Source organism: Cibotium barometz, chromosome 51 (assembly GCF_041138505.1).
Source record: "Cibotium barometz isolate CiBa-2024 chromosome 51, ASM4113850v1, whole genome shotgun sequence".
In the NCBI taxonomy this organism is placed as follows: Eukaryota; Viridiplantae; Streptophyta; class Polypodiopsida; order Cyatheales; family Cibotiaceae; genus Cibotium; species Cibotium barometz.
In genome coordinates, this window is record NC_141096.1 from 23,830,660 (window position 1) to 23,843,295 (window position 12,636).

General features: G+C 46.5%; 1 protein-coding gene across 5 annotated transcripts in view; it reads left to right on the forward strand.

Annotated features, from left to right (window-relative positions):
- LOC147609445 (B3 domain-containing protein Os07g0679700-like) overlaps nt 1-11,954 on the forward strand; it is a 132,175-nt gene extending 120,221 nt beyond the window's left edge. For 3 of the 5 annotated variants that reach the window (XM_086787508.1, XM_086787511.1, XM_086787509.1), the window contains 3 exons: nt 1,525-1,589; nt 1,677-2,371; nt 11,514-11,954. In XM_086787508.1, the coding sequence (XP_086643634.1) occupies nt 1,525-1,589; nt 1,677-2,254 (643 nt within the window). In that variant the 3' untranslated portion in view covers nt 2,255-2,371; nt 11,514-11,954. The remainder of the gene's footprint in view (nt 1-1,524; nt 1,590-1,676; nt 2,372-11,513) is intronic. The other 2 variants (XM_086787510.1, XM_086787512.1) reach the window with 1 other exon arrangement.
- The last annotated feature ends 682 nt before the right edge of the window (nt 11,955-12,636 follow it).

Below are 12,636 nucleotides of genomic sequence, written 5' to 3' on the forward strand. Positions count from 1 at the left end.
AGAGACGAGACTGCGGAAGGAACGAAAACACTTGCACTACTCATAGAACACTGATACATGTCCTTCACTGTACTGTGTAGACTCAGTAGAGGTCACAATGAAGAGGACGACACAGCTCAAGCTGATGGGCATCTCCTATCTTTGGTGTATGCCTTGAGGTGGCAGCATAGCCTTTGCTAGAATCTCCTATCTCTAGAGATGCCTTTGGAGTGTTAGTCGGTGCTATCAGCTCTGTCGGAGCCTTCAATGCACCTCCTTGTGCCGGTTGTGGTGGTGCATCTCCACTTGATGATTGACTCACTGTGATTGCCACACAGTCACGTTGTTGCAGTGGACAATTTGTTGTTGCGGGGAACACTTCATGTGGGGACCCTAGGTGGCTACAGAGTCGTGACACGCGCCAGAGTGGGGTCTAGCGGGGGTTCGGGCACTCGAGAATGTGTGGCTCGATGAGGCTGTGGGTATGTCATCCATAGCTGGTGGGGCATCCTCTCATGGTCGGAAGAACTGAGTGATGGTCACATGGGGCTGGGGTGTGGGTCTCCCATGGGGTCTCGACTCCCTAATCAGTGAGGCTCTGTGGTGGCGGCGAAGCTCTAGTAGGAAGAGGCCCAGGCACCGCTGATCTAGGTGATCCATGATCCTAGATAAGGGTCTTAACCCCTCTTTGAAGAGACAGTGGAACCTCCCTCGAATCACATAATATACAGTGCATCTACATATGAAGTACACCTCTGACTCGACCTGCTGCTAGCACAAAATGCATATCCTCTCCTCACGAGGTATCTGCATGGCTCTCCCTATCTCTATCCTCAGGCGGTGCGATGGCACCCGCAAGTGACCCACTGCAATCCACATGGCATGTGACATGTATATGTCAAGATATCTGGCCCTCAGTATGAAACCATCCTCTGTAAGCCTCATGAAAGTACCCATGTAGTATTGCTGCTTGTGTGAGAGTGGATCATGTGTTGTGATCCAGGTATCTTGTATGTATAGTCCCAATAAATCATATGTGATCACCCGGTTCCTGTTATCCTGAGAGAGCCTGATGAATGGGGAGTCTGGGTCATACTGGAGTGGGGAGTGGTGATCCATCCTGAGTCCGTGCCTCGTGAGCCAGGTGCATACTCGGCTATACCATGACTCGTGCCCATCTACTGCTAGCTGCTGGGAGGACTGTAGGGCGAGCCTCAGGAGTCTCAGGGGGGCATGGCACTGATCTTGTGAATGTATGTGACTGTCTAGAAGAGTGCCTGTACTACCATGGGTGCTGCAGCAAACTCTGCCAGGGGAGAGAGAGAGAGAGAGAGAGAGAGAGAGAGAGAGAGAGTCAAAATGTTACATTATGTCCATGGAATACATCATCATGGTACTGAAAGTAAAACTAAAAGAAAAAAAAATATCCGTGAAAAAAAACAAAGAGCCTCAAGCTCTTGCATCAGCCAAGAATATCTCACATAGGGTGCTGCAACATGGTACCCAATGTAGTGACAATAATGGAGTTTCCATGTTTATGAACAGGGCTAGTTGTACTGCTCCTCAAGATCTAAAGAATGAGGAGGTCGACAGGATTTTCCGAGACAAAGGTACAAAAGATTCTGGTCGTTGAGAGTTGTTGCTGCTTTCTCTTGATACACGTTGATAAAACTATTTTGTAATGAGATTCTCTCCAGAAGTAAGAAAGAAAGAGATACAAGAGACGGAGATACAAGCAGCACCTTCTGGTCTTGAGGCTCTTGCAAATGCAGAAATTTTAGAAGAGGACCATGATCAACCATTACCTCCAGTGGCTACAACAAAACACCCACGGCACAGGCCCGGTTGCGGTTGCATAGTGTGCACTCAGGCACCTAGTGGTAAAAGCCCAAAGCACCAGCCTTCTTGTACCTGTAATATGTGTGTGATAGTGAAGAGGAGATATGAGACAAAGATGTCAAATCGCAAGAAGGGTCAATCAGAAGAAGGCCAGGAAGGTCATGCGGTGAAGAAACACACATGCAGAACAGGAGGAAAAGAGGCAAGATCTTGGACAAATCCACACGGTGAGACTCGGTCTGTTCATGAAGATGTTCCAGGCAAGGAAAGACTATTTGAAGCATTGGCTAGACCATCTCTCAAGGAATGTCTTTCCAAGGGTTATGCTCGTATACCCAGATCTGCTGCTGAGGAATACATTTTTGAGAAAGCCTCATTTGACCTGAACAACCAACCAGAGCGAAATGATGAAAGGTTACAGGTGGAGAAACGATGACAATGATGTTGCAAAATGCAAACCATAGGTTGGAAAGGTATCTGCAGCATCAAGGCGTCTCTAATATTTCATGTCCAAGCAAAAGTGTTGGAGGCTTCCCCTGCAAATGATGAAAAGGTACTCTCTCTTTCAGTCCATAGATGCCTACTGCTAGCTTGTGGTTTGTAGTTGTCATGTTTATTTTTCTTTTTTTCAAATTTTTATAATACATGCATTTTTGCAAGACGGATATCAATGAAAGTGGAACTCGTAGCCGTCAAGAACACCGAGAAGGAAGAAGGGGAGATCAATGACAACACTCTCACGGCCATCAAAGAAGAGATCTCCAAGGAGATCACAAAGGACATGGAGGGAAAACTCGAAGCCAAGCAGTCAAGATGAGTTGAAGTGGTGAAGAAGAACATCCGTAAAGAAGTGAGGGAGGAGACTCAAAGGGAAGAACACCAAATCATTCACACCACCATTGAGGAGAAGATGAGGCATGCCCGCCGCCTCAACATTTGAGTTAGCCAGACACCCGACTCCACTCCTGAGAAAGATGGACAGCTTCTATGCATGAAGCTCGGCTACAAGGAAGGGGACCCTCTCCCCTTCACCAAAGCATGGAGAGCCGGGAAAGACTCAACACACAAGCGAGCCCTCATCCTACAGTTTGCAGGAGAGACGGAGAGGGTCACCTTCATGAGGAAGAGGGTGATTCTACGAGGATTACAAGGAGATCCCATCTATTTGGATGACGACCTTACAAGGATGCATATAGAACACAGGAAAACATGCATGCCGAGAGTCCTACAGGCCCGGAAAGAGGGCAAGAGAGCATTCTATTGCAATGGCCATGTCATCATCGATGGCAAGGCCACCGATTAGTGCCAGGCGGCCTATGGGACATCGGCTATGGAGGTTCCAGATTCACAGATACGCACAGCAATTTGGAACTGCAATGGAGCGCTTTGGACACATCCTGGGAGGATGGAGGAGGTCATGGAGGGACGGGACATCATACTACTTACAGAGACACACCAGAGCCCAGAGAGGGGGCTACCCAAAGTAGAGGGCTATCAGGGGGAGTTTACATTCAGGGGGACCACACGGCAGAGCACATCGAGAGGATCTGGAGGTATAGTGGTACTCTTCAAGCGAGAGCTACAGGAGCACCTACAGGTGGTAGCACGTGACCAGGAGGCTAGATACATGTGGATTAGACTGTAGCTCTCAAAAGACAAGGTGTTATACATTGCTGTATGCTACTTCTCTCCTAGAGGATCGAGATATGCCATGACAGCAGAGGAGGAGAGTAGAGGGGAGGAGGAGGACACAGGGCCATTGGGAGAGTCACCATATGCAGTCCTTTTTGATGAGATCATACACTACTCCAACTTGGGGGAAGTCCTCCTTATGGGGGACTTCAATGCACGGACACAGAGCTGACAGTGCGACATTTATGATTTCGAGCACCCCGAGGTGATGCACACACTAGAGGTGGAGGACACGGGAGCTTGCAAGGTGTCAGAGGACATGGGGCCGGATAACACCAGATATGGTCATCACTTACTTGAGCTGGGAGCACGACACCATCTCATTATTTATAACGGGATGAGATAGTGGCAGGATTCAGGAGCACTGACATGCTTTCCACGATCAAGGGAGGGTAGCACAGTGGACTACATCATGGGGTCCATGGAGACCACACAGGCAGTGACATCTTTCACCATCCCCCCCTGTCCTATTGGTGCAGATCACTTGTACCTCTTACTGTCACTGTGGCGAGCTCCACACCAGCACCCACACAGCCCACACAGGCATCGCATACAACTTTCTACTTCACCCATGACTTGGCAGACATATATGAGCATCATGTATATGACGGGCTATTCCAGATGGATCCCCGGTCACCTCTAGACACACTCACCACCCAGTTGTCATCTCTACTACATACGGCCGCCACCCACAGGTTCCCCAATCATACACACATTGCACACACAGATAGATCTGGGAGCATGTCCCAGAATCGGTGGTATGATGATGAGTGCAGAGAGCTATATAGACACCTCCGTGCCCAGAGAGTACGGGGGACCATTAGAGAGAGAGAGGCGAGAGCCGACAAATGAGGACCCTCACACGCCGTAAGAGGCGTGCATATGAGGAGGCACAGTACTGGGATATATACCACCTACTCATGAGCAGAGATGCAGCCACTGCATGGCGCAGGATGAGAGAGCCTCGCCCTCGTACCCCGATTGAGGATCCACATACATGGCACATATGCAAAGAGCCTCTACCATATCCCTCAGCACCCGTCCATACCACAGCCACAAAGAGTCCCGCCCTACCACCTCTACTTTCTTTACCGCCTCGATGGTAGAGAGAGCTACCCGCCGGTTACAGCATGGGAGATCGGCTGACCACACAGGTATAGAGAGTGAGCATCTTATTTATGCAACTAACACACTGAGACCCTTTGTTGCTCACCTCTTTAATAGGGCACTAGTGGAGGGCCTACCAGCTGAGTGTTATAGAGGTTTAGCAACACTTGAATGTCAGATATAAACCATTGAATGGTTGTAAAAACCTAAGATGATTAACACTAATCAAGGTATTAGTGACAGAATTTTTTGTTAATTGTGCAAAAATACCTTGATTTTGTAGAGCACCATCGGAGGGGGAAATCAAGGGGCTTTCTCAATATGAAGCTCTGGCAAGCTCTAGTAGGTCCCCAATGGTATGATCAAACCCCCAATGGTCCAAAATCACCTGAATGATTAGATTTATCACTGATTAGCAGAGGTAATTAACTGTTCATAGTGTAAAAGAAGGACCACTTCTTTGGAAAAGCTTCAAGAGATACTTATAGCACTAGGTCTAGATGTGTTTCAGGCTTTCGAGGCAGAGTTGAGCTCATATGCAGAGAAGGAGGGACTGCGAGCACCACTATTGATCATATATTCGCTTTGAGATGTCTGATTGACCAGGCTAGGGCGCGGGAGAAGAGATTATATTGCTGCTTTGTGGATTTCCGCAAAGCATTTGACACGGTGCCACGAGAGAGACTCTTCTAGCGCCTACAGTCATTGGGGATCCCATCAGAGATGATTTGGGGCATCTATGCTTAATATGAGCAGGTCCTCGAGCGCATATGATGCCCCAGGGGGCTATCTGATGTTATTGCTAGCACCATAGGTGTGAAGCAAGGATGCCCACTCTCTCCTACACTATTTGGGCTATACATCGATGAGGTGGCTGACTTCATTGGTCACGGTGGTGGAGACGGGGTAGACATCTCAGGTACCACAGTCCACATTTTGCTATATGCAGATGATATTATTCTGGTCTCTGAGTCACAGATGGGACTACAGCACCATCTCCATGCACTCGGTGACTTCTGCACACAGAGGGGGCTTACAGTGAACCTTGGGAAAACCAAAGCCATGATTTTCCACACCTCAGGGCCGGTTTGACGACATGCCATCTTCACACTAGCAGGAGGACAGGTAGAGGTGGTAGACTCATATGTGTACTTGGGGATTACATTTACGACTCCGCTAGGAAGATTTACTATGGCACAGGCAGCCAGGGATAGACTCACACGAGGGTATGCAGCTCTGGCCATGCTAGAGAGACAGTGTCACCAGGCACACCAGGAGCCCCGCACGAAGGGGTGGTTGTGTCATGTGCACAGTGTGTATCTACTGTGTGCTACACGCACACAAGACTAGCTTCGAGGTTTGGGGAAGCTTGGAGCTAGGCACGCTGATTGGCGAGCTGAGTTAGGGAAAGACTAACGGGCGGGCACCCAAGTATGGAGGGGCGGGCGCCCAAGTGTGGACGCCCGATAACCGGCCAAGAGCCTATAAAAGGGTGGCCAAGGTTAGTCATTAGTCATATAGAGTCTCGCGTGACTTTGTGAGAGCTCTATGGTCAGGAGCCTGGATCTAGTGTAGACGTGCACTTGCTTTCTTGCACCCGAGGCCGGCAGCAGTCTCGAGGTCCGCGAGGGTAGCTTCGTGGCGGTATGGGACGTCACGAGGTAGAGATTGGTCGGTACGTCCATCTAGTTAGCTCAGCTCGTGGCTCGGTGGAGACAGCCAAGTCTTGTGGGCTTGCCCACGGCTGTCGAGGTTGGGAGGTGAGTCAGGCCTACACCCCCGACTTGTTTGTTTGGTTTGATTGTAGGTTTCGAGTCATGTACCAAGAGCGTTCCACGAGGAGATCCTATGGGGTTTTGACAGTGGTATCAGAGCATGCCTCGTGAACGAGCAAGTCGGTAGGTAGAGAAAAGAGGTCGAAGAAAAGGTATGAGTTCGAGAAGCTTGCTGTTTTTCTGTGCATACTGCTGTTTTTCAGATTAAGTATGTTGCTTTTTCATCGTAGGAGCCCGTGATGATGGAGATTGTGGTCTAGTTGGGTTGGTTTGCTCAGCAAGAAGAAAGGTTGTGTTGTTGCAACTGTTTGAACAGTTGAAGAGAGAGAAAAAAGAAAAGCCTGTCGGCTGTTTGTAAGAGAGAGAGAGAGAAAGAGAGAGAGAGAGAGAGAGAGAGAAGGTCGCCGGCTATAGCTGTGTAGCCTTATATGCGCAGCAAGGGCTGTTGATTATCTGCAGTCGCTGGCAGGCTGTTACACATAGTCTAGCGCACGTGTCCAGGTGCTAGTGCGCAGGCTGGCATAGGCGCCCCTATGATGTGCAGGCAGCCACGTATACGCACAAGCGCACGCAGGCAGTCGGGCCAGGAAGGTGCGTAGGCAGCAACGCCAGGCAGGCGGTTACAGCCGGGTATACGCGCAGGTACACGACGCAGGCGGGTACACACAGTCGTACGGGTGGCTGGAAAGCAGGCGCAAGGTGGCTTGACGGCGTTGCAGAAAAACACGAAAGTAGGTTGCCGGGTGGAGGTATTTTTAGCTTTTTTTTCTTTTTCTTTTTTTAACAAGGACCCACACCACACTACCTTGCTTTTGTTTTTTTTTGCTTAACCTTAGTAAAGGGTTTAAAAACCCACTTTATGCTTTATAGATGTTTTTTTTTTTAAAGGATATATATATATATATATATATATATAAAAACACAAAAGCAAAAGCTCAAGATAGCTTTTGGGAAAGCCTATATATTTCCCTTAAGGAGGCTTCTTGCCACACATCTCTCAAGTTCTCAAGCTCTCAAGTTCTCTAGCACTTTCCTTGTGCAAGATTAATTTTTCTCTCACTTTACCCTCTTCAAGATGTCGACCCCAGAATCTGAGTTGGAGCCCCTTATCGAACGTGTAGGCCTGCCGGCTACGGAAGACACCGATGCCGATCTTTTCGACAATTATGTGTCAAAATTAGATTTCCAAGAATTTAAAGTTGCTCTTGAAGCTTCTTTCTCGGAACGTCAAGCACAAATCGCCACGCAGATACAGGATTTGCAGAACTCCATCTCTTTGTTGACCACTACCCTATCTACTCTTTCGGGTATGGATACCTTGGCATCTGCTTTAGGCCCCAACATTACTCCAGAACAGTTCGGGGGCGAGCAAAAGCAGCGTACCAAGGAGATAGTGGACACTTCGTTACATAAGTGGCAAGTCCATTTTCAATTCCATCCATTTGACGATGGGAAAAAGATCCAATTAGCAACAGGTTTTCTCTTAGGCAAAGCTTTGCTTTGGTGGAAAGAACTCAACCCTAAACCAACGACTTGGGCACAATTCGAAGACGTCTTCAAGAAAGAATTCCTCAAGGAGGATGATTATGATGATGTTGCCTGGTTTACTACTTTGACCATGACCTCACAGAACCTCACTTATGAGGTCTACCTCCAGAAATTTAGGGACTTGTAGATGAAAGCTATGAAGATGGATCCCACAACTCTTTTGGGGTTCTTTGTAACCGGTTTACCCGACTCATACCGTTTACAGGTTAAAAATAACAAATGCAAAACTTTGGACGAGGCCATTCATTCCGCTCGTATCTATGATGATACAATGGTCTCTTCCGAGTCTAAACCCGTTACCGAGCAGGGGAACAAGCACAAAAGGAAGTTCTCCGCACCAATGGCTAGCACGACTGAAGGAAAGTCTTCGGACCAACCTTCAAAGAATTCAACTTCGACACCAGCAAAGAAGAAACGTCTCCTTAAGGCTTTGAAGCTCAAGAAGGAGGGACGTTGCTACATTTGTGAAGAAAAAGGACACATGCGTAACGAGTGTCCGAAGCAAAAGGGTGCAAAGACCAACGCAGGACCCAAGCCAAAGGCAGCTAATCAATTGTCTTTGACAGGTACATCAGTTACTGTACTTTCTCACCCTAGTACATGTTCTAATTGTCTGTTCAACTCTAAAGTTTTTGGCTTGCATGATCTTCTCCGAGTTTATGGAGAAGTGAATGCTTATAGAATCCACATTCTTCTAGACCCTGGCAGCTCACACAACTTTGTTAACTACAAACTTGTGCAGAAATTGGGTCTTGATACGACACCCAGCGATCATACCTATGAGGTACGCCTACCTGCGGGTCGGCAAGTATGGGATTGAAAGGTGGAGATGCTACCAATCCGGATTCAGGACTACAAAGATACTCTGGAATGCTATATTATGCACCTAGAACATGTAGACTTGTTATTAGGGATTGAGTGGTTTAAGACTCTTCAAGTCCAAATAGATTGGTCTAGTCGTATTTTTTCTTTTCAACATAGGAACACCCAATATAGTATCTTAGGTGATTGTATACATCCCTCTCAGGGACCTCTTGGCCCGTGAGTTGTGTTGTCAGAGCAAGGAAGCACTTTTATATGCCCCCCCCCAAGAGATGATCACAGATGCTTCTTGCCTTTGGTTGTTTGGTGGATGCCCTATCAAACATTTGCCTTGGGATCCTGGTGAGTGGGAATGGATGGATGCCACCAATCCGATGAAAAGTTTGCCTTTCTATAGCTATACTGTGAGGAATGCCAGGCAGCTTGTCTTGGGCTGTACAGATTCAGAGAGTCCCTACCCTTAGACCTCATTGGGAGTCCTATGGTATTACCTCTGACATTCAAAGGAGTTTCTGGCAAAGGCTGTTGCACTCTTACAGGAAGGCACAAATCTCCTCATTCTTTTGGATTTCACTACATGGTGGATTGGCCACCAACCAGTGGAGATCGGTTGTTGGTGTTAACCCAACTTGCCCAAGATGTACAGGAGCTTAAGAGACAGTTATCATTGCCTATGGGAATGCAGGGAAGCACGGAGAATTTGGACCGTGATAGCACACCTATTGGACAGGATTAGTAAGGATGTCTACATATCTTTTGGTGCTATCATTTGGTTGACTCAGTCAGGCCATCAGCTTAGGTGTGAGGGGGACGATAGGAGTCACGTCATTTTGATCAGGCAAGGAGTTGCTCAGCGGGGTTGCCTTCAGGATTTGCCGAATTCAGGATATGCCCCCCCGGCACAGAGATTGGACATCGCATGGGAGATTATTTCTAGTATTACAGCCTAGCACATTTGGAAGGCTAGATGCACTGAGGCCATAGAGGGCACTATTGTCTTGGACACACAGTGCCTTTGTAGGATTTGGAGTGATATTATCCATACCCTTATGGCAACCTGGGCGAGAATCCAGGGATCCTCGAAGGCCACAGAGAGAGAGCGCGGCCAGTTTATGAGAGTGGGATCATGGTCTATTCTTCATTTCCACTCATATGGGACCTTGTTGGCAACACAAGACACCCAATTGGTTGAGATCTCCACCTAGTTTGGTTTGAAATCTCCCTTTTGTATATTTTTTCATACTTAATAGAAGTCTCTTCTCTGGAAAAAAAAAACTGTCACTGGTGAGAAAGGCATGGGTATTGCCATTGCTTGTTTGTTCCCTGTTTGCATGAGGTTAGTCCATGATGTGTTTGGTTCAACTTTTCCTACTTGCTCTCTGAGGTACTCAATCTCTTCTTCTTTTTCATATCATTTTGTTGCTCATTCTGATAAAGGCTTCCTTGCATTCATCAAACGAATGTCATGAGCGTTATTGGAAGCCCCCAACTCCTTCAACTTTACTTTAATAGCTGTATTTTCAGTTTCTAAAAGGGTGATTTCCTCTGCCAAACATTGCAACTACCTTTGGTTACATGAGCCTCTATCAATACCTGCGAACTTTAGAGCTTGCGTTTGTAAGGCATCTTCTAACTGTTGACATTTCACATCGGAGCTCTTCACTTTGTTGTAGTAATACATCTCACAACTCCTGCTCGTATACATGTTGGCGCCTTATGCCAAATGTACCTGCGGGAGATGACACTGCAATCTCCATCCTGTGATGAAAGGAGGACCTATCCATCCTCAGAGCATGATACATAATCTTCTGCAATGTTTGGGTCCTGGACCAGCACACTGACTCTGGCGACACCATCTAAGTCTAGTAACGGCTGTTGCTGCTGATATGGGGCGTCCTTGAAGAGCTCCTAGGAACCTACAAAACCTCCTCAAAGGCGAAATAAAACGTAAACAGAATCTGAGTGAGATTGATGTCATACATGGTCCTTCTCCAAGGGGTCAAAAGTTGAAACCTAGATGGAATCTGAAAAATAACATCCTTTTGTAGCCCAGTAGAAGGGGGCAGCTGTCATACACGTTGCAGGCAACTGTGGCACATCAAATTCCACCTTGAAGTACCCCCATCCCAATTATCTTGTGTCTGAGAAGTACTGTTGTCAGATTTCATGGGCAATGGGCGAGAATGGTGTTAGTGTGACCCCTCTGCTGGACCTGCTGGACCTGCTCATCTCTGGTACCCGTTTTTTGCCATCTTGGCAGGGCTGGGGTGTCAGATCAAGCTTTGTCCACTTGGCAACACCTCCTACAGGCATTTTACTATATGGCAGGGGAAGGATTGAGGCATAAATACACCTACATGCATTTTTACTGTATGACAAAGGGTACAACAGGCCAGATCCTTCCCAATTTCTTGAAGAGTCTTTGAAGTACCTTTTGCCCCAGAGGTCATCCCCAATCTGTATGTCTGGCAGCTTGGTGGAGACTCTCCGACAGGGTGAAGTGGTCAAAACCTAGTGGGGGCTTAGTTCCAGGCAAATAACGAGCTTTTAGAGAATGTACGGTAGTACCTACTGTCTTGAAAATAAGAATTGGATCTAGCTTAGTCTTTTATCTGTTGTTGGAAAGGTTTGTGAGTGCATTCTTCCATCAGACCTGCTAGGATGGAGTTCAAAAAAAAAGGACTAAGAAAGGCTTTCTTGCTTCAGATAGATTTGTGGGTACCAAGCATACTAAATGGTTGCTCTGGACAGGTCAAAGTTGATGCTGAATCCTGATCAGGCGTTTTCTCAGAGTAACAGCTTGAGACACTAAATAGTGTGCTGTTTGGGCTGCTCACCATTCCTTACATAGAGTGTCTTGTATTGTAGAAAATTTTTGCCCTTCCAATTTTGTGGAACTGATGATGAGTTAACACATTCAAAAGTAATTGTATACAACGACAATGGTCCCAACTATGCCATGAAGTGTTCATAGACAACTTGTAAATACATTGAAATTTGACATTTCATAAATATTTTGGAGATAAGTTATATGCTACCTTAAGAAGGGGGTGGCATTTTACCCAAGACTATTGCTACTGGTCTCCAGTATGTAGATCTTGATCTTGACTAATTTCCCCTTCCAAAAAATGTGGAGAAGAATTTTTTCTCCATACTTAATGCAAAAATATATTTATAACCACCAATTTTCATTACAGAGTCAAGAGTTATGAGCTTACTCAGTCCCAAGTATCTGCATCCTAAAGTGTAATTGGGGCTTACAAAGCTTTGTCAAGTAGTTGTTCAGTTATAACATTTTTAATATCTAGAAAAAGTCACATTTGAATCATGATAGGAGATTTGTTTTTTGTTTTTTATTTTTAAATGTGTTGAATGTGTCAGCTTTGGCAGAACATGGTACAGTGTTCTTGATCCAAGCAATCATGTAGTTGCACCATAAGTTCATTCTCTCATGGATAAGGAGGTCAATTTGATTGAGTTTGAACTTCTTGTGCAATGCATCTTATTTATGTTTGCAACAGTTGCAGACTGCTGGCAGACAGTCACATAACCCTTGCCAGTGGTCTGCAACTTGTAGGCAAGTTGGTAGTTGATTGGGCCTCAAACAAGTGGTCTCAGGTTTAATTTCTTGTAGTTGCAATCGATAGGCACTTTCTCCTCCCTACACCCCCTAACCTTCAAAGCCTATTACACCTTGCAGGTGACTTTACTCCTTGTAACCCTCAAAATAGGGGGTCGATCTTGGTAAGAGGCAGCAATTTCAATTGAATTGTAGGAAGGAAAACAAAAACAAATCTTTGGCTCTCAACCCTCATGTATCTGGGCGTGTGACTAGGTGTTGACAGCATTGCCTTTCAACTTCGTGCTCCGTTTT